Raw genomic sequence first — 24,943 nt, 5'->3', positions numbered from 1 at the left:
TTGTTTTTTTTTTTTGAGTTTCTTCATCACAGAAGCTTAGCCTGTGTCTTTACTAACACTCATATTCACATTTAAACACACCCTGATAGTACTTACGCCCTCTTTGAAAACTCCTACATTCAAGGCAGCTAGAAGCTTTATACAATATTTAAAATTTAAGGAATTGTAACTGAAGCAGCTCTGGAAATATCACATGGGGGAAATAGCGGGAGGGCCAGATATGCCATGGTAAACTAGGTCCCAACCCCATCTCGTTTTCATTTTACAGTTTTCTATTAATCCCATGCCTTCATCTGCTTCTCTTTAACATTTTTATTCGGAAAATATTTTGTAAGAACTGTTTAAGACAGAATTAAAAGTGATAACACTGAAAATGGGATAAAGACCCAAAGAAGAGTAAGTGAAGCACAAATAAAGTTGAGGTACTTTAGAGATCAGGCGTATGAAATGAGGGTAAATTGAATTGTTTAAAAGAGAAAATCACGGGACTTCCCTGGTGGAGTAGTGGTTAAGAATCCACCTGCCAATGCAGGGGACACGGGTTCAAGCCCTGGTCCGGGAAGATCCCACATGCCACGGAGCAACTAAGCCCGTGCGCCACAACTACTGAAGCCCACGCTCCTAAAGCCCCTGCTCGCTGCATCTAGAGAAGAGCCCACGTGCAGCAACGAAGACCCAATGCAGCCCCCCAAATAATAATAATAAATAAAATTTTAAAAAATAAAATAAAAGAGAAAATCATTGAAGCAGATCATTGAACTGTCAAAAACATTGAAACGTTTTGCTATATTCCAGATAGTGGACTAGACCAACAAAGACTGGGCCACCAAGAAAGACTTTTTGTGGAGAAGACACCGGAGCTGAGTCTGAAGCATGTGTAGGTAGACTCGAGTCAGCGGACATGGGGAGCAGAGGAGTAGGAAGAGAAATTAGCAGAAGGAGAAGTATGTGCAAAGCCCCTGGGTGAGTACCAGCATGAGATATTCTGGAGACCACAGGCACTTGTTTTGACAGAAATACAGAGTGCAACAGCACAGAGTGGCTGGACGTGAGATCAGTGCAGTACGTACGGGACGGCTTTCAGAAGGCTTTGAGGTCCATGGCAAAGAACTGCACTGTATCTTGTCGGTGCTCTGGAACCTCTAAAAATTTTCAGTGTGGTGTCTCAGAGGTGGTTGGTGGTGATGACAAGATCACATCTGCCTGATAACGAGTGTGACGTTACAGAGGTGGAACTGATGTGATTCAATGACCAACTATAATGAAGGTGAAAGAAATGGTGAATTCAAGAATGGGGTTAAGGTTTTTGATATTGGTGATAAAGTGACTTCTGGTACCTCAAGTTGAGCAGGACACAGAGGGTTTAGAGAGCACGATGACTGGTTCGGTTTTGGAAAAACGAAATCTAGAAAGTTGGTAAATCCATCCAATCAGGGAAGAAGAGCCTGAGACACTGTCGATGGGGGAGATCGACATTTAAGTCGGAGAGAGCGAGAGAGACAGAGAGAGAGGGGGATTATAAAAGCCAAGGGAAAGGACGTTTCAGTGCAAGTGCTATTAGGCATGACGACTAGAACCTGTCCTCTGGCTTTAGCAATAAGGCAGGTGATAATTTGGAGAGGGGTGTTCACTTGGGGTGGCCGGGGCAGAAGCCAGGTAAAAGTGAATGAAGGAGGGAGTTGAGATAAAGTGGGCATGGGCTTCCCTGGTGGCGCAGTGGTTGAGAGTCCGCCTGCCGATGCAGGGGACACAGGTTTGTGCCCCGGTCCGGGAGGATCCCACATGCCGCGGAGCGGCTGGGCCCGTGAGCCATGGCCGCTGAGCCTGCGCGTCCGGAGCCTGTGCTCCGCAACGGGAGAGGCCACAACAGTGAGAGGCCCGCGTACCGGGGAAAAAAAAAAAAAAAAGAAAGAAAGAAAGTGGGCATGATTGTCACAGACCACCCTTTCTTGAGCTTAACTCAAGAAAGCAAACGGCCCTCAGAACACACAAGGGAGGGCTTTTAAAAAATTAATAGATTGTAGAAGCATTTTATGCTGAAGAAATCCGCAGTAAAATGGAAGAAAGTTATATCTCATAGAAATGCTAATCAGTGGAGCGTCGTCCAGGGAAATATCCCTCTTCTACTGAGATGGGAAGAGGAGATCCCTTGTGGCGGCAGTGAGTCTGCAGAGCAGGCAGAAGGCAGGGACCGAGGGGTTCTCTATTCTCTCTAAACTGAGGGAGGACCTTTGCTGCATAAAGGGGGAGGCTGCTCGCTCTGGATCGGGGGTGGCACCCACCTTCCCAGTTGCGACACTTTCTCCCGTGCTTCTCAGCTGCTTGGGGGCAGCGACACAAAGATTAGAAGAGTTGGGCTGATTGAGGGTTAGAGCTGTGCTAGGTAGATTTGGGGGGAAAGATGGGCAAGGGAAGTGAGGGTTTGGGGGTAATTCAATTAAGGTGCTTTGGAGCTCCATTGGATAAGGAGCTTAGTCTTGTCCGATGTCTTCATTCTATAAAGGGAGAGGATGAAGAACTTGTCCAAAATGAGAGCTCGTTGCTGGTAGAGTGGTGTCCAAGATTTAGAACTTCTGACCCTCTGTCTTTTCCGCTGCAGGAACTGAGGTATTTCTGTGCCGGCTGTTCTCTGCTGCATACTTGCCCTCAGGCACTGACTTTCAGGGTGGATAATTAGGACACAGTCACCAAGCATCTGGGGGAAGGCAGGCTTGCTTTGCCTCTGACCTTGCTTTTGAGCATTACTGAGTCACTGGTTGCTCCGCGCAGACACGGGCTGCTTGGATTTACATATTAGCATGTGGAAACCTTTCCTCTTTCTGCTGGTTTGGAGCAGACATCCAGGAAGCACAGGGTCAGTACAATAGGGAAGGAAACTGGATAAGAGACAAAGCCAGTGACTGTAGAGTCCCCCCACAATGGAGAACTTCTAAAATCTTTTCCTGTTTTTCTCCAGTCACCACATCGTCTTTTCTAGTGCCAATTCCTTTCATTCCACTTTAAATATTTCCCCTTTGATTTTACTGTCTTCTTTGTTACAAGAAGAAATCTTCGTTACTGGGATTATGGCTTTTGTAATGAATTGAGTGTAGGCTCAGTCTCTCCCTTTCTCAGTGGTTATCAGGCTAAATCTGAAAAAGAAAAGGACCCACTACCAATTAGAATTACTCTTAAATGTGGGGCATACATATTTCAAGTACTCTACTTAAGCTTAATTACAATTATATAAATGATCTCAGATCACTATTAAAATCATTTCCACTCCAACAAATGAAAGGCATCCTTGAAGTTACAGATCCCCAAATAATATGAATTAGGAATACTATAGAGACCTTTAAAAATAAGAAAATGACTATAGAAACAGGGCTGATAACACTGTTTAAAGGCTTACATTGGATTAACATTTTATTTTGTTGGACATCGTTGCACATTTAGCAAATAACAATACAGGGTGCTCAGCTAAATTTGAATTTCAGATAAACAACGAATATTTAGTATAAATATGCACACTTACATATGTCAAGGCTCTGCCTCTCTGGGCCTCAGTTTCCTCATCTGTAAAATAGAGGCATGGATAAGATGATCTAAGGCTTCTTTTACCTTTGACATTCATGATTAAAATCAGAGTCCAAATCGAAAGGAACATTCTTATGTCATGTTCCCATTTTCCCAGGTGTGTCCAGGAGTCTGGAGACAGCTGGCTGGAAGGCAGCACTTCACAATAGGTAACCCCTTTAGTGTGGTAGAAAGAACACTGGTGACACTGAACAGAAGGGGCCAGCTCCCTCTTCCGGTTACCCGCCATCATGAAATAGCTTGATCGTTGCAGGGAATCCTTAGTGTCAGGTCAATTTTGAAACTATATGGATTCCAAGTTTACTTGAAACCCATCTTTCCCCACATTAGAGACACATTAGGATTCAAGAATGCCGTGGTAACTTTTGGTTGCTTCTCTACCTGGAAACTAACAGGCTCCAGGAAGGAACTCAATCAATGTTTATTTAATAAATGAGGGAATGGTAGCTAACCAGGTACACTTAGGTTCACGCATCCTTTCACGTTGAGTCTATGGCACTGGATTAAAAGAATCTCTGTATTGCTCACCATTTTCTAAATATAAGGTTTAAATAATTTGCACGTATAGATTATGTAAGGAACGGCACCAAGAAACGGGGGAGAGCTTATACAAGCTTTATTTGGGAACGCTCCCGGGAGAGGTTCACTGGTCCGAGAGAAAGGGGCCAGAGAAGTCGCGCTCTCGGCGAGGGTTTGGGCAGAATTTATAGGGGAAGAAGGGAAAGGGGTGTGGTGAATCCGGTAGGGCGCAGGGTATTCCTTATTTGGTGGTCTTTTCGGGTATCGTGGCAATATCTGGTGCCAGTCGCAACAGTCTTGGGACCGTTAGTCCCGCCCCTCGAAAGGTGGGAAGGCTGGCCCGGGTGGAAAGCCCCCAGGTCAGTTCCTGGAACTGGGTGGTCCGGAAAGTTTCGGTCTGATGCAACCTGTGAGTCTGATTGCGCTCCCCTGCCTCGGGCCAGTTGGCCTTACAGATTACTAAGAGCTTTTTGCTCCAGTAGGAGATTCTGGACGCTTTAATTGAAATTCATCACGCTGATACAGATGTTAGACCAGATAACTATTATATTTAGAGGATGTGTATTGAATCCGTCTGAGCCTCGTTTTTCCCTTATTCTCTTGGCCGTCATTGCAGTGCACTGTAACTATGAAACAAGTATATAACCTAAATGCGCACAGAAGGCAGAATGTGATCATATCAAAGGAAAGGCATTTGTGGATTACCTTAGCTGTGCCAGGCACTATGCATACACGGAATTGTCATTAAAAAGTCACAGCAATTCAATGACGAGGTAAATTTTCATTTAGCTACTGTTTTGCTTGGGAGAGATTTTTTTTCATGCCTTTAGGTCACACAAATGGTAGCAGAATTGACCCTCAGACCTAGGTTGATAAAATTTCTAACCCCATACTATTTTCACTGTCTGAAAGTAAAAGCAACGTTAGACAAAAGGGCAGCTCTATCAAATGGAATTGGTTAAAGGCGTGGAAGAAACCCCAGGAACTACAGACATCAAATGGAAGACAGAGGATCATGGTTTTTTAACAGAACCAAACAAAAGGTCACATTTGCTTGTCCATCCCAGCAAGGAGATCCTTTTGTCAATTGCCAGACACATCACCTCTACTTTCTAACTTCATTTGTTTTATTTGGTTTGTTGAGGGGAGTACAGAGAGGGTAGCCTTGTCAGGGAGTCAGAGGATTCCAGCATCCGCAGGGCCACTTGGTACCTGTATCATCCTGGACTAGTCATTTAGCTTCCGAGTCTTGTTTTCTCCATTTCCAAAATACTAACTTGGGCTTCCCTGGTGGCGCGGTGGTTAAGAATCCACCTGCCAATGCAGGAGACATGGGTTCAAGTCCTGGTCCTGGAAGATCCCACGTGCCACGGAGCAACTAAGTCTATGCGCCACAACTGCTGAAGCCCGCACGCCTAGAGCCCGTGCTCTGCAACAAGAGAAGCCACCACAATGGGAAGCCTGTGTACCGCAACGAAGAGTGGTGCTTGCTACAACTAGAGAAAGCCTGTGCATCAATGAAGACCCAATGCAACCAAAAATAAATAAATTAATAAAGAAAAAAGAAATATTGACTCTCCCAATCCAATGCTCTCCCCAAAGCATTTTTACATGCAGGGGACCCACGTGAAATATACATGTGAATGTTAATTTCATAGCACTGTACAAAAATCATAATGACCACCTCAACTAAAGGCTACTGAGATGAATATTTGTTTTTCTAAGACCAGCAAATATAAGAGAAAAAAGGACTTAGGATGCATGACGGAGTCTAGAGATCATTTGGATTCTAGTTCAATCTGGCTGCTGTGGTGACTATAAAGATTTTGGATATACTTGATTACTGTCCTTTCTACTCCACAGGGGAATAAGTCATTTTATGAGTCTTGATTGCGTTTAATACCTCGACAATAAAAATGAGAACTTTCACATGAAGCGCTGATTTACTTGTGACTAGAGCTATAGCAATTCGGACCAAGTTACTGAATTTGATAGCAGAAGAAATATAAGCATCCAGCAGGGGGTTGTTTCAAGTGAAAACAACTGTGCTGCTTCCAGAAACATTTGGCAAGTGATTTGTGTGGGGATAAAATAATAGCAAAGGTAAAAATGAGCACATGACAAGCCAGTTATCAATGGATGCCCTGTTGTGTCACGAAAGCTGAAAGAGAGATATCCGGCTGTGATTTCAGGGTCGTCCGGCTGTGATTTCAGGGTCGTAATTCCTTCTTGTGACTGCGTGCAAATTAAGGAAGAGTTGGCTAGACGTGACCATATCAAGGGATTTATGAGTCAGCATCAATAAATAAAAATGCTGACTAGGAGGCTAAATAATTGCTTCTATTTCCTGTCTAACTGCCTATTCTTAAAGTTAGGTCAGAATCATAAATAATGAAATCTGAACAGTATGCATGCATGCCCATGAGCTGGATTGGAAGTTCAAAATAAAGCCAGCATTCCACATGAAGATTTTTTAAGATAAGTTATCAGATATCGCCCATTCCGTGGACCTTTATCTATTAAAGAAGATATCATAATCTCCCTCTTGTCAGCAGAGAAATCTCAAAGAATTATTTTTAGCTGAAATCTCAGGTACTAGAATATTTTCAGCTTCCAGAGATTGCCAGGACGTTGTAAGGTACATTTGGAAATTTTTGTCTTTGGGGAATAGAGAATTGTTTGGGGCCAGAAACAAATGTGTCTCCTCATGAATTTCAAACATTTTGCAGTTTGCGTCCCCTAAAATACAGATGTGATAAAGGCCTTTCCCTTTGAAATATGAGAAACAAACTTTGGCAGAAAGATTTTTTTTAAGGAATATTAGAAATGAAGTGAAACTTACATTGTGTCTTAACCATTAGTACAGTACTTACTACTGTCACAGTCATGATGACTGTCTCTTCTAAAACATTACCAGGACCCTACCTAGTATTTAATTGTGAACTTATTAATCTACTGGGGGTGACTTTATTTGCAGCTACAATTTGCTACATCTTTTTTTTTTCCAGCAACTGACCCCTTTGTTCTGGTATCGTGAGACTGTTTTACCTCTACCACACCAAATTCTCCACCCTCCTCCCCCTCCGTGACTAAATTATAATTTCCTTGAGAGCAGGATTGTGTCTGTCTTGCTCATGGCTATGTCCTCCGCCCCTTATGCATAGAAGGTGCTCCATGTGCACTTGTGAAGTGAATGAATTGAAGCAGGAGCCTCTTTTCTTTTTTTTTTTAATTGAAGTATAGCTGATTTACAATGTTGTGTTAGTTTCTGGTGTACAGCAAAGTGATCCAGTAAAAAATAAATATAATTATTTTTCATATTCTTTTCCATTATGGTTTATCACAGGATATTGAAAATAGTTCCCTGTGCTATACAGTAGGACCTTGTTGTTTATGTATTTTATATGTAGTAGTTTGTATCTGCTAGTCCCAAGCTCCTAATTTATCCCTCCCCCCTCCCTTCTCCTTTGGTAACCATAAGTTTTTCTCTATGTTTGAGAGTCTGTCTCTGTTTTGTAAATAAGTTCATTTGTATCATATTTTAGATTCCACATATAAGTGATATCATATGGTATTTGTCTTTCTGACTGACTTCACTTAGTATGATAATCTCTAGTTCCATCTGTGTTGCTGCAAATGGCATTATTTCATTCCTTTTTATGGCTGAGTAGTATTACATTGTGTGTGTGTGTGTGTGTGTGTGTCACATCTTCTTTATCCATTCCTCTGTGGATGGACATTTAGGTTGTTTCCATGTCTTGGCTATTGTGAACAGTGCTGCTATGAACATAGGGGTGCATGTATCTTTTGAATTATAGTTTTGTCTGGATATATTTCCAAGAATGGGATTGCTGGATAATATGGCAATTTGAATTTTAGTTTCTTGAGGAACCTCCATATTGTTCTCCATAGTGGCTGCACCAATGTACACTCCCACCAACAGTGTAGGAGGCTCCCTCTTCCAGTTGGAGAAATTTTTATTTCAGTTTTCACTGAGTTACTAAGGTGAACGTGAAGTCCTTATGACTGAGAAAACAATTTACCAATATACTTTTTGTACCTAAAAGGAAACTATAACTTTAGCTCACCAGAACTAAGGTTAAATACTTTGCAGTTTTTTTGAAATGTTTTAATAATATTTGGCATCATGATGATAATTTTGATAAATTAAAACATTAAATTCTAAAGCAAACTGATGACGATTCTATATGTGATCCATAAACTAGACAGCTCACTAAACATCAAAAATAATATAACACATAGTTTACATATTTTAGGCTTATAATGTCAACATGATAGAAGACCAGTTTCAAAAAGTAGTGGGAAAATAATCATAAACAGTTTGGGTCACAGAGAAAGGAATTAGATATAAATAGAATTTGGTAGATATTTCTTTCTAGTATCATTAATAGGAGATTTTGTGTGAATTACAGTTCCAAATTAGAAAAGTGTCATTCTTTTGGAGTGCAATAGTTCAGACAGCCTGGAGTGTCACGTGTCCAAACACTGTCACCGAGTTGGAGAAGGGTAATTGACAAGCATCAGCCCATATGTTGGATGAAGAGCTGTACCGCACATCAAAAGTGTTCACCTTTTTAAAAAAAAAAAAAACACAGAGGAGACCAATTTCAGCTTCAGTAACATGCTAGCTCAAGGAGAATAAAATATTTTTAATGGTAATATAAGAATATGTGTTTCACTTTAGCAGATGAAATATTCTTTGCTCAAGGACAAAAGTCAAATCTTAATGTTTGTTCTCCGGAAATGAAGAAAACTCTCAAGTGTAGATCAATGCTCTACTCTGTTGTAAATCAAGTAGCTGAGCTTTGCAACTGACACAAGGTAAAGAGAAGAAGAAAAAATGGCAACCAAAATTTTTCTGAGGTTTTAGGAATGCCGGCCTATAAGAAGATAAGAGCATTCTCTGACAATGGGGAAGATGACAGCAGGGAAGAGAAGGAGTCTTGCCTCTGATATTCTAAAATTTAAAAGATACAAAACATCCTCATAGAGATGTTTTAGCATAACACAAACCACAGAATTGGAAGAAGGACCAGTATTGGTATTGAAGCATATAAAAAAGGTTAGGAAATAAATGATGAAAGTACAGCTTCATAATAGCTAAATTCAAAAATGCCATGGGTAACCCTGGATCCCGAACCAGGAAAAAAAAAAAAAAAAAGGTATAGGCTGTAATGGACCTTATTGGTGAAATGTTGGATACGGGCTGTGGATTAGATAATAGTGTATCAATGTTAACTGCTTGATTTTCATCATAGTACTGTGGTTATGGAAGAGATTGTCCTCATTTTTAAGAACACACACTGACAGATTTAGGGAAAGGGGGCATAATATCTGTAACTTACTCTTAAAAAATGGTTCAGAAAAAGAAGTGTGTGTGTGTGTGTACATAGAGACTGAGAGGGGGAAAGAGAGGGGAAAGAGTAAGAGAGAGAGGGAGCCAGTGAACAAATGATTAAACAAATGGGGGTAAAATGTTAACAAGTGGTAAATCTGGATAAAGGTAAACTGAATATAGGAATTCTTACTATATTCTTTCAAAATAAGAAGTTATAAAATAAAAAAAGGTCAAAAAAATTCCCATATAATTAGAAACAAAATAACATTTATCACACTTGGATTATTAAATAACATGGGTTAAAAAAGGAAGACATGGGCTTCCCCGGTGGCGCAGTGGTTGAGAGTCCGCCTGCCGATGCAGGGGACACGGGTTCGTGCCCCGGTCCAGGAAGATCCCACATGCCGCGGAGCGGCTGGACCCGTGAGCCATGGCCGCTGAGCCTGCGTGTCCGGAGCCTGTGCTCCGCAACGGGAGAGGCCACAACACTGAGAGGCCCGCGTACCGCAAAACAAAACAAAACAAAACAAAACAAAAAAACGGCATAAAGAAACCTAAGAAATACATAGAACTGAATATAAATAAAACTACATGGAAGAATACATGGGGAAGGGGAAAGCAGTCCCGAGGAAGAAATGCATAGCTCTTTAAAATAAATGTATCAGAAAACAAGCAAGCTTATCACCAAACCAGCAACAAGTTTACCAGTTTTTTTCCTGCTGGTTCTCCAACCACTTGGCTCTAGATGCAGGGGCAGTCATGCAAGCTCCCCTACCTTCTGGTTGAGGATAGAAAAAGGGAGCCCCAGACGCGGGTTCGTGCCCCGGTCAGGGAAAATCCCACATGCCGCGGAGCGGCTGGTATCGTGAGCCATGGCCGCTGAGCCTGCGCGTCCGGAGCCTGTGCTCCGCAACGGGAGAGGCCACAGCAGTGAGAGGCCCGCGTACCAAAGAAAAAAAAAGAAAGAAAAAGGGAGCCCCAGTAAGGCAGAAGGTGCCAGGGAGTCACAAAGAGGAAGAAGCCCAGGAAAGCAACAGCCATAAAGCTGTTTACAAATCCTAGGTTCACGTTTGAGCTGCACATGTGTGGATCTGATCCTAATCAGCACATTAAAGACTTTGAGAACTGAACCAGTAGATTGCTGCCCAGGTTCTACACTGGCCAGTGCCTGAAAATACTTGAGACACATCCAAATAGCATGCAAATATACCAAGCAAGAGCCCACAGAATGTATGTTAAAACCTGTGACCAGAACTTAACCTAGCTGATTGTCTGCTAAAATTTAAAGGAAAAGAAATCAATATTTTCCCATAGGATTTCACATGGCCCAGAGTCTTGTAATGTAATATTTAAAATACCTCATACTCAATCCAAAATTACTCCATATGAAAAGACCCAGGAAATCTCAACTGACTTTTGAAAAGACAATCAACAGAAAGTAACAGTGAGATGACAAAGATGTTGGAATTAAATAACAAAACTTAGAGGCAGCTTTTATTAAAATTCTCCAACAAGCAATTATGAACATTCTTAAAACAAATCAAAAAATAGAAAGCCTCAGAAAAGAAAGAGAAAACTAAAAGAAAAAGAAAATGGAAAGTTTAGAACTGAAATAGACAACTGAAATGAAAAATCTCACTGAATGGGCTGATTGGAGATGACAAAAGGACAAATCAGTTAACTTGATGATAGATAACAGAAATTATTCAATCTGAACAAGAGGGAAACAAATATTTTTAAAATGAAAAATATTATAATCCTAAGAGAAATTTTTAAAAAATCCATTGTCTATGTCATTGGAGTCTCAGAAGAAGAGAAGAAAGAATGTGATGCTGAAAAAGAATGTGAAGAAATAATGGCTGAAAATTTCCCCAAATTAGAGAAATATATAAACCTACAGATTCAAGAAGCTCAGTAAATCCCAAATAGGATAATCTTAATAAAATGCATTCCCAGAAATATAACTAAAATGCTGAAAACTAAAAACAAGGAAAAAATCTTGAAAGTAACCAGAGAAAAATAATTACCTATACAGTAATTATTTTTTTGTTTTGAAATAATACATATACAGAAGAGTTATCAAAAATATAGTTTGGGGCTTCCCTGGTGGTGCAGTGGTTGAGAGTCCGCCTGCCAATGCAGGGGACACGGGTTCGTGCCCCAGTCCGGGAGGACCCCACATGCCGCGGAGCGGCTGGGCCCGTGAGCCATGGCCGCTGAGCCTGCACGTCCGGAGCCTGTGCTCCGCAACAGGAGTGGCCACAACAGTGAGAGGCCCGCGGACCGCCAAAAAAAAAAAAAAAAGAAAAAAAAAGAAACAGTTTTCCTCTAAACCCTTCTCCCAGCTCCCTCTAATGTTAACCGAAGAGAACCATGAGAGGATCCTCTGGATGACCAGTTTCCAGAGGAGGAGGAGCAAAGGCTATCTTGGCATGGGGATCCAGGGTCTGATGCCCAGGGTAGACCAGATGCCCCACCAAGTTCAAACCCACAGGGGAAGGATCCCTTCATTCAGCCAACTCTATCCTTATGCAGCAGTTCTTCCCCAAGTGCAAGGCAAAGCTTGTCCTGGTGCTCCTTACCTTGGAAGATGTTCAGAACTTTTTTGATTCAACCCTCCCTCCTGAAAGGGAGCTGCTAGCCCAGGTTCTCTCTTCAGAGATCAGATGTGACAGAGAAGTCCCGGGGGGCAGTTCCTGAGGACACCGTGTTCTTCTCTTCCTCCTCAGAAATTCGCTCCACCAAGGGACTTCCCTGGCCCAGCACAACCAAAATGGTCAACAAGAAATATCCATAGCAAGGGCTCGATTCAATCTTGTATCTACAAAGCCAGAAAACAGAAGTGATAAGCAGACCCACCTTCCAATAAGCCTATTTCTGAAGATACAGGACTATAGCAAGGTGCTTTTTCCCCTTTTCTACTAAAGAAACTTTGATTTTTTTGTCTCTTAGTTTTATTGCTATTAATTAAGAGATTATACAATGGCTCAAATGTAAGCTTGGTATAATTGCAACTCTTAGAATAACGTTTTATAACTGTAGATTATTTAAATGTGAATCATCAATTATTTGCTTCCATTTTATTCTATTTGTAGGTAGTATAATTACAATATTTTTGTTCTTAGCAAGACCCCTAAAATCATTCAGAAACACAGCAATAATGATTTTTTATCTTTCTTCTAAAATAAGTTTGAGCTTTTTCTCTTTTGGTTTCATTGCTATTATTTAAGTGATTATACAGTAACTCCAGTGAAAACTTCATGGAATCATAATTCTTAGGATAATGTTCCATAAATGTATATTCCATAAATGTGAATCTCATTAGTAATTTGCTATTTTTAATTTCATTTCTGGATAGTGTATAGTATTTTTATTGTTGCCATTTAACAAGTTTCTTCTCTTGACCCAGAAACAGAGCAATATTTTGTCTCTCTGCTAATTTACCATTTTCCCTCATGTCATTTCAAAGCTGCTAAGTTGTCATACAGTTGCTCACGTGGAAGTCTGACCAGAATCATATTATAATACTTCTTAGGATAGTGTGATAAATGTATTTTATTCAAAAGTAAATTTCGTGAGTAAATGGTTAACTTTTATTTCTAGACAGTGAAAGATAGTATTTCAGTTGATGGTGTCGAAAATATTCCCCATAACCTGAACTATGGGAAAAGTTTTATACGAGCAGTCGTGCCATTGGAGGTATTTGAAATTCAAAGACCATATCTGCATTCCAAGGGCTGCATTTACCCTAGTTATGAGACTAACATGCTTACCTAAGTAAACGTTAGTTTAAAAGAAAAGCCCTCTGATGGGTCTCACTATGCATAGCATAAAATCCACAGCCCTCACTATGGACCAGAGCCCCAGATGTGCTGAGCTCCACCGTTCCACTGACCTATCTCATGCCCACTGGGCTCCGGTCACTCTGTCCTCCCACAGAGCCTCAAGCTACCAAGCCCCTCCCACCCTTTCGTTCATGCTATTCTCTCTCTGCCTGAATGCTACCCGCAACCCCAAAGATGCCTGTCCTCCCTCATCCTTTTGGTCTCAAATATACATCTCTGGAGAAGCTCTCACTGAGTTCTCAATCAGTATGAGTTCCTCTTTACCATAACGCTCTGGGATGTGTACCTTTTCATTAGTAGCATTATCACAGTGTGCAATTGTATAATTATTTATGTGATTATATTTGAATGTGTGTATCCATACCTCTGTGTCATCAGGGATTCGATCTATTTCTTGTTCATTTACTGTGTCCAGTGTTTTCAGAGCAGCAAGGGGAGGGTGCTCTTGGCATTTGGTGGGATAGTTTTCCTTGTGCAGGTGTTTTAGGTTTGGCTGCAATAACAAAGCATAAAACACAGTCTTCCAGTGCCTAACAAAGCGAGCATTTCTTTCTCATTCATGGTCTTGTGGATGAGCTGTTGCCTGCCTGGGCTTGACTGGGCTTGGGTTTCAGGTCAGCTTCATTCTCTGAGACCTGCTTGTCATTTGAGGGCCCAGACAGAAGAGGCAGTGGCAACCAGGGCCCGGTCCCCTCACGGCGGACTGCACAAGCCCTGGTGGGAGAGTGGAACACAGGCTGCTTCTCAAAGCCTCTGTTCAGAACTCATGCATCCTCTTGTCTGCCCATCTTCCACTGGTCAGAGGGCCCAAGATCAGTGTGATGGAGAAATCAACTCCACCCAAATGATCTAACATTACCAATGTCCTTTGGGGGCTGCTTCACAGCCACTGTAGACCCTGGCACCCCAGACTCCTGCCACAGGCCCCATATTCCAGGCCTCACAATCCTAACAAGCAGGCCCATTCAAGAGGAGGCTGTGGGCGTCCCAGGTGAGGAACAGGTGTTCCCAGCAGAGTTGTCGGCCTGAGAGCCCCACGTACAGTGACAGCATTCCTGGCAGGAGAGGCAAGAAGACTTCCTTCAACAGCCTCAGGTCTGTGTATTTCAGAAAGGTCCTGACCCGCCCCCCCCATCAACCCCACAGTGTGTCCTTATAACTCCCCATGGTATTGAGTTCTGGGCTGTCACTTATCTGTACGCCCGTATTTATTGAGGGCCTAATGAATGCTGGGCGGCGCCCGGGTAAGGCTGCTGGGTTAAGGTGAGGTGCCAGGTCTGGGTAAGGCCCTTCCTTTGTAGTTTTCCATCCCACAGAGTGTCCCCTTTCATTTAGACTCATCCCATGATTCCCATGAAGTAAGGGACAGCCAGGCAGAGACCAAGTGACTAGCACATAAAGCAAATGAAAAGGAGGATTAATTGATACAAAACCAAGATGTCATGGAACCTGTCACTTGAGAAATGCATTCTAGTGCTTGAGAACTCTTCGAAACTATTTTAATTGGATCGAATTAGTCAAATCCTGAGAAGACTTTACCTAGCCATATGCAAAAAGACGGTCTTTACATAGTAGACAGATAAATATATGCAGAATGAGTGTATAAACCTACGCAATTAAGTGGTATGGGAGAAGGGGGATGCTTCAGACACACTGCTAAATGAAGTGACAGCTTTAGTGCTTGAGAACATAATCCTATGATATAGTACTATTACTATCCCCCTATTAAAAACACAGACAGGATTGACGTGTAACCTTAAAAGCTATGTAAGAATAACCAGGCCCAGCATGGCATCAGAGGGAACATGGCCACCTAGGTGTCAAGTGTGAGCCTGAACTCTGGTGGTTCCGGTTCTGCCCCTGCCACTTAAACCCGCTATCCACAGAGAGCTGGCAGGTCATTTAACACCATCAGGCTAGTATTAGAGCTAAGCACTTCACTGAGCATTATTCCATTTAATCCTCACAATTCCCTGCTCTTATCAGAGAACAAGAGTGAGGTTTAGAGAAGTTAAATAATGTACCCTGTATTTGAGCTGGATATGTCTGACTCTAGAACTGGTCTATTCTACCCTGCTTCATTCAGTAGACCCACTAACCCCCATGCTTTTGTGAACATCAAAAAGGATGTGTATAAAAAGCACCTTTCGAAATATTGAAACCAACGTCAATTAGTACTACAGAATCACCTCGGACCGTACAGAATTTCTCTGGAATTTAACACAATCACAATATAATTGCTTTAACGTTTACGTACCTTATGTACCTGTTACAAGCATTATCTTCTGTAATCATCATACAAGCCCCCGTGGACGGTCCTGCACTAATTTTTAGATTAAATTACGAATGTTCTGGCGAAACGCTGTTAAAGCAAGTGTGATAAAGCCCCCCAAGCGACTCTACGGAGCCTTGGGGGGCCGTCCAGCTTCTTGTGTTCAGGTGAGCAGAAAACGCGGGCGCAGGAGGGACCTCCCAGGTCCGTCACCGCGTTAGAGGGGACGCGACGATGCTTCCACAGTAGTGGAATCATTACTTTGCTGAACAGGGATGTAGGAAACAGTCCTGAGTCATCCGAGTTCCCGGGAGGAGCTGCAAATGAAACCGAGCCCAGGTGCTCCACTGCCAGGGTTAAGCTACAGCCTCCAGCCCCCCCGACTTCTCCTTGCGAGTTTCCGGGGATGTGCGGGAGCGTGGGCGCGCCCCTGGCTGGATCCAGAGCTTTAGGGGTGATCCCTTTCTCATGCGGGACTGGGGGATGAAACGTGTCACTTTTTGCATTTGTTCTGCAAATGTTTATTGAGCGCCTACCACTTCCCCATATACAAAAATGTGGCAGCGGTACCAGCTAAGACTCAACGCCCGCAAGCGCGCGTCTCGCTGTCTCCGGTGTGCTCAGGTCGCCCGCCCTGGAGTCGCGGGAGAGCCCCGTAGACGCAGCACCCGGCCTGCGCGCGCCCGAAGGCGGCACTGCCCACGCACATGCACACGCACGGGAGCGCCGGGCTCCCGCGTCCTCGGGGCTGTGCCGGCGCCGGGCGCGGGCGGGAGCTCGAGAGTCCGAGCGGGAGGCGGGAGCTGCAGGCGGGGCGGGTGCCCGCGAGCGGCGCTCGTGCATTCGCTCCACCGCTCCCGAAGCCCCGCCCCGCCCCCGCCCCGCCCCGCCCCCCGCTTCTCCCGCGCGCGGGCTCCGCGCGCCCCAAGTCGCGCGCCTGCGCGCGCGTGCGCAGGCCAGGGCCCTCCAGGGGCGGCCCCGTAGACTCCAACGAAAGCGTCGCAAGGTCCCGGATTAACCCTTTCCCTGCTCACCCATTTAGAGGCCCAGTCGGGTTCCGTGCCTGCGCAAGCCGGCGGCGCGCCTTCCCCCTCGCCCGCACCGCGCATGCACGGGAAGGGGGGGGGTGCCGGTGGGGGTGTTCACGGCCGGCTAGACATTCTGTGCTCGTGCAGGAGGAGGGCTCCTACCATCAGGGACGTGCACGATTCCCCACCCCGCCCCCTCCCCAAACTAAAAAAAAAAAAAAAAATCCAAAACACACTGCCACCCACCGTGCCCCCGCGCCCCGCGTCCATCCCGTCCCCGGCCTGCGTGCAGTGAGCGCGGGGAACCCACGGCAAGTGTCTGTGGCTGTGCCAGGCTGCAGGTAAGCGCGGGCCGGGGGTGCGGAAGGGGCCCGGGCCGGCCGCGAGGCGGGCGCGGGGGCGCGGGGGAGGCCGGAGGCTGGTGCGGCGGGGCTGCCCGGAAGAAGCGCGTTCTCGCCGCGCTCTGGGGCACCAGTCAGCTCCAGGATGTGCGGGCGGCCCCGGCGGCGCGGCGCGAGCGGGGCCGGGCAAGGGGCCTGGGCGCTCCGGGGGCCGCGCAGGCCGGCGAGCGGGCTCGGGCAGCGGCCGGGCGGCGGCAGTGGCGGCCCCGCGCGCGCGCTCGCCGAGCCTCGGCGGCGGAGTTCATGGCCGCCCCCGCTCGCACCGCCGCAGTGCACCGCGGTGGGGGTGGGAACGGCCCGGAACCCGGCGCCGAGCGCGGCCCGCCGGGCGCCGCCCCTCCGCTCCGCGGGCTCCGCCGCGCCGCCCCCAGTCGCCCTCGGAGGAGGGGGCCGGGACCCTGGCGCTCGCACTCCCGGGAGCGCCCGCGGAGCTCGGGAAGCCGGCCGCGCGCCGCCCCCGCCCCCGGCCGCGGGAGGGCGGGGGAGGGCCCGGCGCGAGCCGGCCGGGGAGTGCGCGGGGCGCGAGCTCCGGGCTCGCGGGCGGAGCGGGGCGCGGCGCGGCGCGGGGCTGCGGAGCCGGGCCGCACGCCCGCTCCCGCTCCCCGCCGCCGGGGCCGCCGTGGGTCCTCCCTCCCGCGCTCGGAGCCGCGGCCCCAGCCCGCGCCGAAAAGCCGGATTCTAAAAGGGAAAGCGGCCCTGGCACCTCCCGGCTACCCGGGCGGGAGCTTTTGTTCGGGAAGCAATGCACACGGCTTGATTCCGTCCCCCACCTCCTGTGCAGAAAGAGATGGGAGCGAGGCTTGGAGAGGCTCTGGAGGCTCCCTGGGTCCTCCGCTCCGTTCTCTGCTTCCTCCGCATCCCGAAGTTGCCAGCTTTCGACCGGGAAGGGGTGCCGCCGCCATTGTCGCGGCGGCCCCGGGGTCGGGGAGGCGGCCGCCGCCGCCGCTTATGTAAGTTTGGCTTTACAGGAGTTCGCTCCAGCCCTGCGCGGCGGTTTGGAGAAGCGTAATAAAGGGGCAGCTTCGTTCTGGAGGTGTGGTTGGCCTTCATCTTTCCCCCCACCTACAGGGATACTGGCCACGGGTATCTTCCAGTTTGACTCACCTGAACTTAGCATCTCAACAGAAAAAAATGGTCCTTAGAGATCTGGAGAGAGAGTGGGGGTCAAATAACACACTGACGAGAAAAGGAAGAAAAAAAAACCCAACACACTCCTATGTTGCCATGGGTACTGTACACCACTCCTAGGCCTGGTCCTTGAGCTTTTATCCCACAAGCCCTAGGGAGAGCGACTGGCAACTGTAGGAAGTGACCCGGTAGGAAGGTTTCGCCTGACTGCGTTCCGTTGGGGGTGACTACAGGCTGGGGTGCCTCCAGGGAACAGGCAGAGTAGGAAGCATCCTTAGAAATAATTCTGCTCAACCCTCACACTTGGCAGATAAGAAAACAGTCTGCCACTTCAGGCAGCTTAACGGTGTTTTCACTTTTCCGTAGAGGGAACTTCGGAGGGTTTTCAGGACTCTGGTCCTACCACACTCAAGTTTGTGTGGTCACCATTCAGTAGAGGAGACTTTATGTTTTTCAGGATGTTAGGCTGCCGCATGGAGTCCCTCTGGTAAAAGTTAAAACTCGCAAAAATCTAGAATTCTTTGAGCTTCCGTGTAGGGATAGAGGCAAAAACACCTGGATTTCTCAAATGCAAGCTTCAAGACCAGAGTAGCTTGAGTAATGTATGTTACATCACACACAAGTGTGGATGGAAGAAAGCAGCTATTGTTCCCTCTGCTCCGATGTTAAATGTTGGGTGTACGTACCTCTCTAACTTTGTCTATATTTATTAAAAGCATATATACTCTATGTTTATATGAGCCTAGAGAAAAATGTGAAGGCTGTGTATCCAGCAGGAAACGGTAGGGGTAGAGGGCATTTACTGGCTTTTATTCTATCTGTGCCGCAATCAACATCCTTACAAATACGGACACAGGCTTTGTGAGGGGAAATCCCTCAGTGGTTCTCCAACCCATCCTTCCCATTCCTGGCACACACACCCCCCCAAGGCTGCAAGTGCTCCAGCCCTTACCTTTTCTCCTTCGTATCTGTTCAGAGCTGGACCTGATGCTGCCAGCCACCCTCCTCTCTGTTCCCAACCTGAAAATAGGTACAGGTGCCAATGGCAAGACAAAAAAGGAAAGTTTCTTTTTAAAAATCAATTCTTGAAAACACTCTTGTTTAGAATTTGGGATGGGGGAAGAGCCTACCTTACTCTTGTATGTCCTTTTCTCTTGTAGGACTGGCGTGCCCCTGATCAGAGTTATTCTGATCCGAAGAATTTGGTGTTTAAAGCATTAAGATAATAGCCTGAGTTGTTCATGGTAACTATGACTTTGGATATTATGTCCTGAAAATATTGTTTGGTGTTAGCTTTAAAATGTCTCTCTCTCGGTTATGTGTTAGCATTCTTTAGGGGACATATGTATTTTCCTCATATTTATACTTCGTTGAATAAAAGAAAGAAACAATGTTTTTGAAAAGAAACGCAACAGGACACATTATTTTAAAAAGATCACTTTAACACACGGCAGGTGTCTTCCATGCCAGTTCTAGATTTCTTTTGCTTGTAAAACACTCGCAGCACTTGTCAAGTGCATCCAACTTGGATGGCAGATAGGTCGGCATCCAGAGGGGCTGAAGCCTCTCGTCACTGTCTTCCCAAATGTCATCTGATTCTCTGAGGGTCTTGTTAAACCTTGACACTTGTTCACAAGTGGCCCGAAACTGGTGTGGAGAAACTAGAAGACAACACTGAATGGAATGTTCTGGCAATGATATCCCTCTCTGGTTCTGCAGCAGCGATTTGTCTCTTCCGTCAAGGAAGCAGAACACTGAGAGCTGCTAGTTATTTTACTGAATCTTCCTCTGTGTGAAATTTTACTGAATCTTCCTCTGCGTGAAATTAGAGTAGACGCAGCAGATGGCACTGGTGGATGCTTGCCGGAGACCTGTTTCTTAAACCTTGAAGCTGAGTTATTTGTCATTATTACCCGTAGTTGTCAGGAAGCACGGCTTTGGGGGCTAGAGTGCCTGGATTTGAGCCCCGATACTCCACTAAATAGCTAGAATACTGGGCAGGTTTCTCAGTTCATCGATAAAGTGGGGGTAGTAATACCTATCTCTCCAGGCCATCTGATCATTGCATTTGTGAAGACGTGGAAAGAAAAGCACATAGCGCAATGCCAGGCAGGTATTACGTGCTCGGTAGAAGTTGCTGTTATTATGAGTAGGCAAATGCGGAGTACAGTGAAGATAAGTAGAAGGAACAGTGTGGAAATCCCTAAGTTGGGATCCGTCTTTTCTCCTCATATTCTTGAACCACTCCTGGCATTGACTTTCTGAAATTGTTAGGGACCGGAAATTGATCAGAAAATGAGAATCTCCCTGTATTTTCTGTATGGAAAAGTATTGTGCATAATTACCAAAGTATTTCTTTAAACATTTTTTGTAGGAGTTTTTCATCAGTATGTCTGAAACCATTAAATACAATGACGATGATCATAAAACTCTGTTTCTGAAAACCCTAAACGAGCAGCGCCTGGAAGGAGAATTTTGCGATATCGCGATTGTGGTGGAGGATGTCAAGTTCAGGGCGCACAGGTGTGTCCTTGCCGCCTGCAGTACCTACTTTAAAAAGCTTTTCAAGAAGCTTGAGGTCGATAGCTCTTCAGTGATAGAAATAGATTTTCTCCGTTCTGATATATTTGAAGAGGTCCTGAATTACATGTACACGGCAAAGATTTCTGTGAAAAAAGAAGATGTTAACTTAATGATGTCATCAGGTCAGATTCTCGGTATCCGATTTTTGGATAAACTCTGTTCTCAGAAGCGGGACGTGTCCAGTCCCGACGAAAATAACGGCCAATCCAAAAGCAAGTACTGCCTCAAGATCAATCGCCCCATTGGAGATGCTGCTGACACTCAGGATGATGACGTGGAGGAAATCGGAGACCAAGATGACAGTCCCTCGGATGACACGGTAGAAGGCACCCCCCCAAGTCAGGAGGACGGCAAGTCGCCCACGACGACGCTCAGGGTCCAGGAAGCGATCCTGAAAGAGCTGGGGAGTGAGGAGGTGCGGAAGGTCAATTGCTATGGCCAGGAAGTCGAATCCATGGAGACCCCCGAGTCCAAGGATCTGGGATCCCAGACCCCTCAAGCCTTAACATTTAACGATGGGATGAGTGAAGTGAAGGACGAACAGACGCCAGGCTGGACCACAGCTGCCAGCGACATGAAGTTTGAGTACCTGCTGTACGGCCACCACCGGGAGCAGATCGCCTGCCAGGCCTGCGGGAAGACGTTTTCGGACGAGGGCAGGCTGAGAAAGCATGAGAAGCTGCACACGGCCGACCGGCCCTTCGTCTGCGAGATGTGCACCAAGGGCTTCACCACCCAGGCCCACCTGAAGGAGCACCTGAAGATCCACACGGGCTACAAGCCCTACAGCTGCGAGGTGTGCGGCAAGTCGTTCATCCGCGCCCCGGACTTGAAGAAGCACGAGCGGGTGCACAGCAACGAGCGGCCCTTCGCCTGCCACATGTGCGACAAGGCCTTCAAACACAAGTCCCACCTCAAGGACCACGAGCGCAGGCATCGGGGCGAGAAGCCCTTCGTGTGCGGCTCCTGCACCAAGGCCTTCGCCAAGGCGTCGGATCTGAAACGGCACGAGAACAATATGCACAGCGAGCGGAAGCAGGTCACCCCCAGCGCCATGCAGAGCGAGACAGAGCAGCTGCAGGCGGCGGCCATGGCCGCGGAGGCCGAGCAGCAGCTGGAGACCATCGCCTGCAGCTAGAGGAGGGGGACCAGGATGCTCGGGGCAGGGATGCTCCGCCAGCATCCTGCATCCTGACCCATGAACGCCAGCCACTGCATTTCGGTGGAAACTTGCGGAGCATTGTACTCGCTGGACTTAAGGCAGTGCTTGGTTGGGTGTTTTGAAAACTTTTCAAGGAAATACTGTTCCTTGGTTCTGACCAAACAGTTTCACTGTCCCGTCTGGTGTCTAGTATTAATGTTGCCAGTAAGCACCCGCACCCCCCGCCCCACTTTTTTATGATTTATGATTTTAATTTTGAGAACTATTGTGTCCAGTTCAGAAGTGAGAGACTTCTGTCCCTTTTTTAAATTCCTCTCTCTGCTTGCTGCACCGGGGAGTGCACTACACAGAGTGATAAATGAGTGAATCGATTTCCTGATCATCACCGTTCTGTGTGACTTAGGGTTACAACAGCATTTTTAAGAACTTTGGTAAAAGTACCTTGTGTCGACGCAGAAAATACGGGTGGGTGGTTGACCAAGAACCCTGCGTGCGCAGATGTGAAAACAAGTTCTGGGAATGCAAAATGGTCTCAGATTTATATACTTGGTTTGTTAATTTTCTATCACTGTTTTTCATGATTTTTGTGGACAAATAATGGTTGCTTTGCTGAAGTGTTTCTTCATCCCTTTTGACTGCCCATACCTGCCCTGCAAAGGTTTCATCACACGTCCCGAAGGCATGTTGGTGGTGTGAGGGCTGAGTTTTTTCATTCCTCTTACTTCGGGCATTGCCACTCTGCAGCCGACGGGGTTTGTGGGATGGACCAGTGATGAGAGGGTTAGAAAAAGGAATATAGGAATCTGGCTCTCAGAGACAAGGCTTGCACATTTGCAACAATTCCAAGTTTTTCTAGATCAAAGAAATTCCTAATTGATTTTGAAATTGGATTTTTGTTTAGGATCAAAATTAAGACAAGAACAGGTATGCCTCTTCGGATACATTTGTGTAACTTAAAAGAGTGTCATCAAGCTTTTGGGCTCTCCGTAGCACGTGATTTATCCATTAAGGAGATGCAGTATCCTTCCTTAAATCAATATGTTTAAAATTTTTTAAGTGTGTAAATAGTACAGAAGCGTTGGTCTTATGTATCTCAAGTACAAGTAGACAGCTGCCCTTTTTTTGCACATTGGATTAAAGTTACTTCCATCAGCAACAAACATCTGTCTGTTTTTAACCAGTATTAAAGATTGTCAGACCAAATGTTTTTGTTTTTGAAGTATATTTCATCACTGGTTACACTTTTAAGTGGAAGTTGACTGCCTTTTCATAGCTGTAAATGGAATTATAAGTGCTGTTCCAATTCTGGTGTATGAAACTTCTTTTTAAACATTCTTTAGGAATATATTGAAATACCATCAATAGTTTGAATTATGTTCTGTAATAAAGTATTAATTATTTTAGAATGTACCATTTTCGAAAAATATCAATTTTTAAAATTTATTTTTGGTTGCTAGGGTTTTTTTTTAAAGATATATTAAAGTAATTTCATTTCCTAGCTTGTTGCATTAACACCTGTAATTATAATTGTGAGATAAATTTTATTTTTTAAATTGGTGTATATGTTACGCCCAAGATTGTAGGATGAAGATGCTACCTTTTTAAGAAACTTATTTATTGGTAAATGTTTAATTTAGTTTAAAACTAATTTAATTGTTTTTCTTAAAAGTTGATTATTTTCTCCTAAAAGTGGTCCTGTCACTGTGTTTATATACTATTAGTAGAAAGGGAACCGATTGCTGTTCCTAGACTGTTTTAACCAAAGCAAAGGAAAAATAATTTAACATCTTGTGGATACCTACTTCAGCAAATCATTTTTGGGGCCTTCGTTTTTGTATATAAAAGAAAATATACTTCTGTCATTCCTGTTTTCATTTTTTCTTAGCAACCTGTCACATACCCAGGTTTCTACTAAAGTGCATTTTCTATACTGTCTTCGTCCCGGTTTTATAGAATTGCAAGTTCACCATGTGGCATTAACCCTCATTGAAACTATCTAAGCATGGTGGTACCCCAAAAAGAAAGCTTAATATTCAGCACTTTATTTGCATCATGTAAATATGTGTCATTTGTCCTATTTTGCATGAGAAATATATTTGTGTTTTAATTTCTGGCACCGGTGCTGGGTTCATCTGTGCATGTGTTCCTTGTGTTCTGGGCAGCAGCAAAGTCATGCCGTGGCAGCTGTCCTGTCTCCTGGTCATTAAGCCTGCCTCTCCCCACCCAGCTGGCTTTCGTGTCCCCTGGATGATGAAGCCCTCTTGTCCAGCAGTTCAAGGGTACCTCCCATCACAGCGAGGTAATTCTGAAACATGCTTACACTGAATCTGCCTTGTGAGAGGGAAGGAAATTCCAGTGTCAACGTCACCACTTTTTCATTATACAAAAACCACCTACCTTTTTTCTATTTGTCCAAAGAGAATGTCTACAAACTTGATTTAGCTTTTGATGCCAACTTGCACAGCATTGGTAGTGATTGAGGAAGGGAATTTTGGGAAGTCTAAAATGTAGGTTATCTGCCTGCTAATTAACTTGATCACAAATACAGAATTTTTAGACATTACAGAGGTCACCATCAAGTGAGGCTCATACTAACAAATTCCTCCTATTGTGTTGGGGGAAAAAATTGTGATGAGAGAGTGAGGCAAGTTGATGCAGTTTCCAATTGAATGGATTGTGTCCTGTAAGGTTATCTGTAACTTGAGTCATTGGGAGCCTGGAATTCGTTTTCCGGAGTAATGCTGTTAGTAGTGATTAGTTCCAGGGCAGATGTAGAAGCCCTTTGTGTAAGTGGAATTGAACTAGTCTGCTAAGGGTTCTAGTCTGGAGTTCTGAGTTAGGAGTTAAAGAGAAAGGGAGGGAACGACTCTCACATTCCTGTCTTCCCTTTACCTTGAACATCTGCCTGCCTTTCTCCTTTACCCAGCACACCACCCCTACCAAATGTATGGGAGACTAATAAGACGTCCAGCTGGAGGCAAGGTAACCGTTGAAAATCATCACAGTGAGAGACCAGGGCCTAAATGTATCCTGCTTCCTTCTAATACTTCACTGAAAGCTGTAAGCACGT

At 45.3% G+C, this 24,943-nt stretch overlaps 1 protein-coding gene and 1 long non-coding RNA gene across 3 annotated transcripts; one reads left to right on the top strand and one right to left on the bottom strand.

Moving 5' to 3' along the window:
• LOC125961297 (uncharacterized) lies at window positions 1-17,962 on the bottom strand. The gene is made up of 5 exons (XR_007471836.1): window positions 17,771-17,962; window positions 13,664-13,792; window positions 12,037-12,275; window positions 3,515-3,555; window positions 1-3,131 (listed from the first exon to the last, which is right to left on the bottom strand). It is a non-coding gene; the product is annotated as an uncharacterized LOC125961297 (long non-coding RNA).
• Window positions 16,800-23,989, top strand: ZBTB14 (zinc finger and BTB domain containing 14). 2 transcript variants are annotated; one of them, XM_004275943.3, is made up of 3 exons: window positions 16,800-16,940; window positions 19,289-19,372; window positions 20,503-23,989. In XM_004275943.3, the coding sequence occupies exons 2-3, from the start codon at window positions 19,370-19,372 to the stop codon at window positions 21,847-21,849; spliced, it is 1,350 nt and encodes a 449-aa protein (XP_004275991.1). In that variant the 5' UTR covers window positions 16,800-16,940; window positions 19,289-19,369; the 3' UTR covers window positions 21,850-23,989. The 2 variants fall into 2 exon arrangements, with proteins under 2 accessions (XP_004275991.1, XP_033295254.1); XM_033439363.2 differs by lacking the exon at window positions 16,800-16,940 and adding an exon at window positions 17,894-17,950.
• Window positions 23,990-24,943: the final 954 nt, after the last annotated feature.

The sequence above is a fragment of the Orcinus orca genome, chromosome 15, assembly GCF_937001465.1.
Source record: "Orcinus orca chromosome 15, mOrcOrc1.1, whole genome shotgun sequence".
Classification (NCBI taxonomy): Eukaryota; Metazoa; Chordata; class Mammalia; order Artiodactyla; family Delphinidae; genus Orcinus; species Orcinus orca.
Note: the sequence above shows the minus strand (reverse complement) of the source record. Positions and strands in the feature narration are given on the sequence as shown.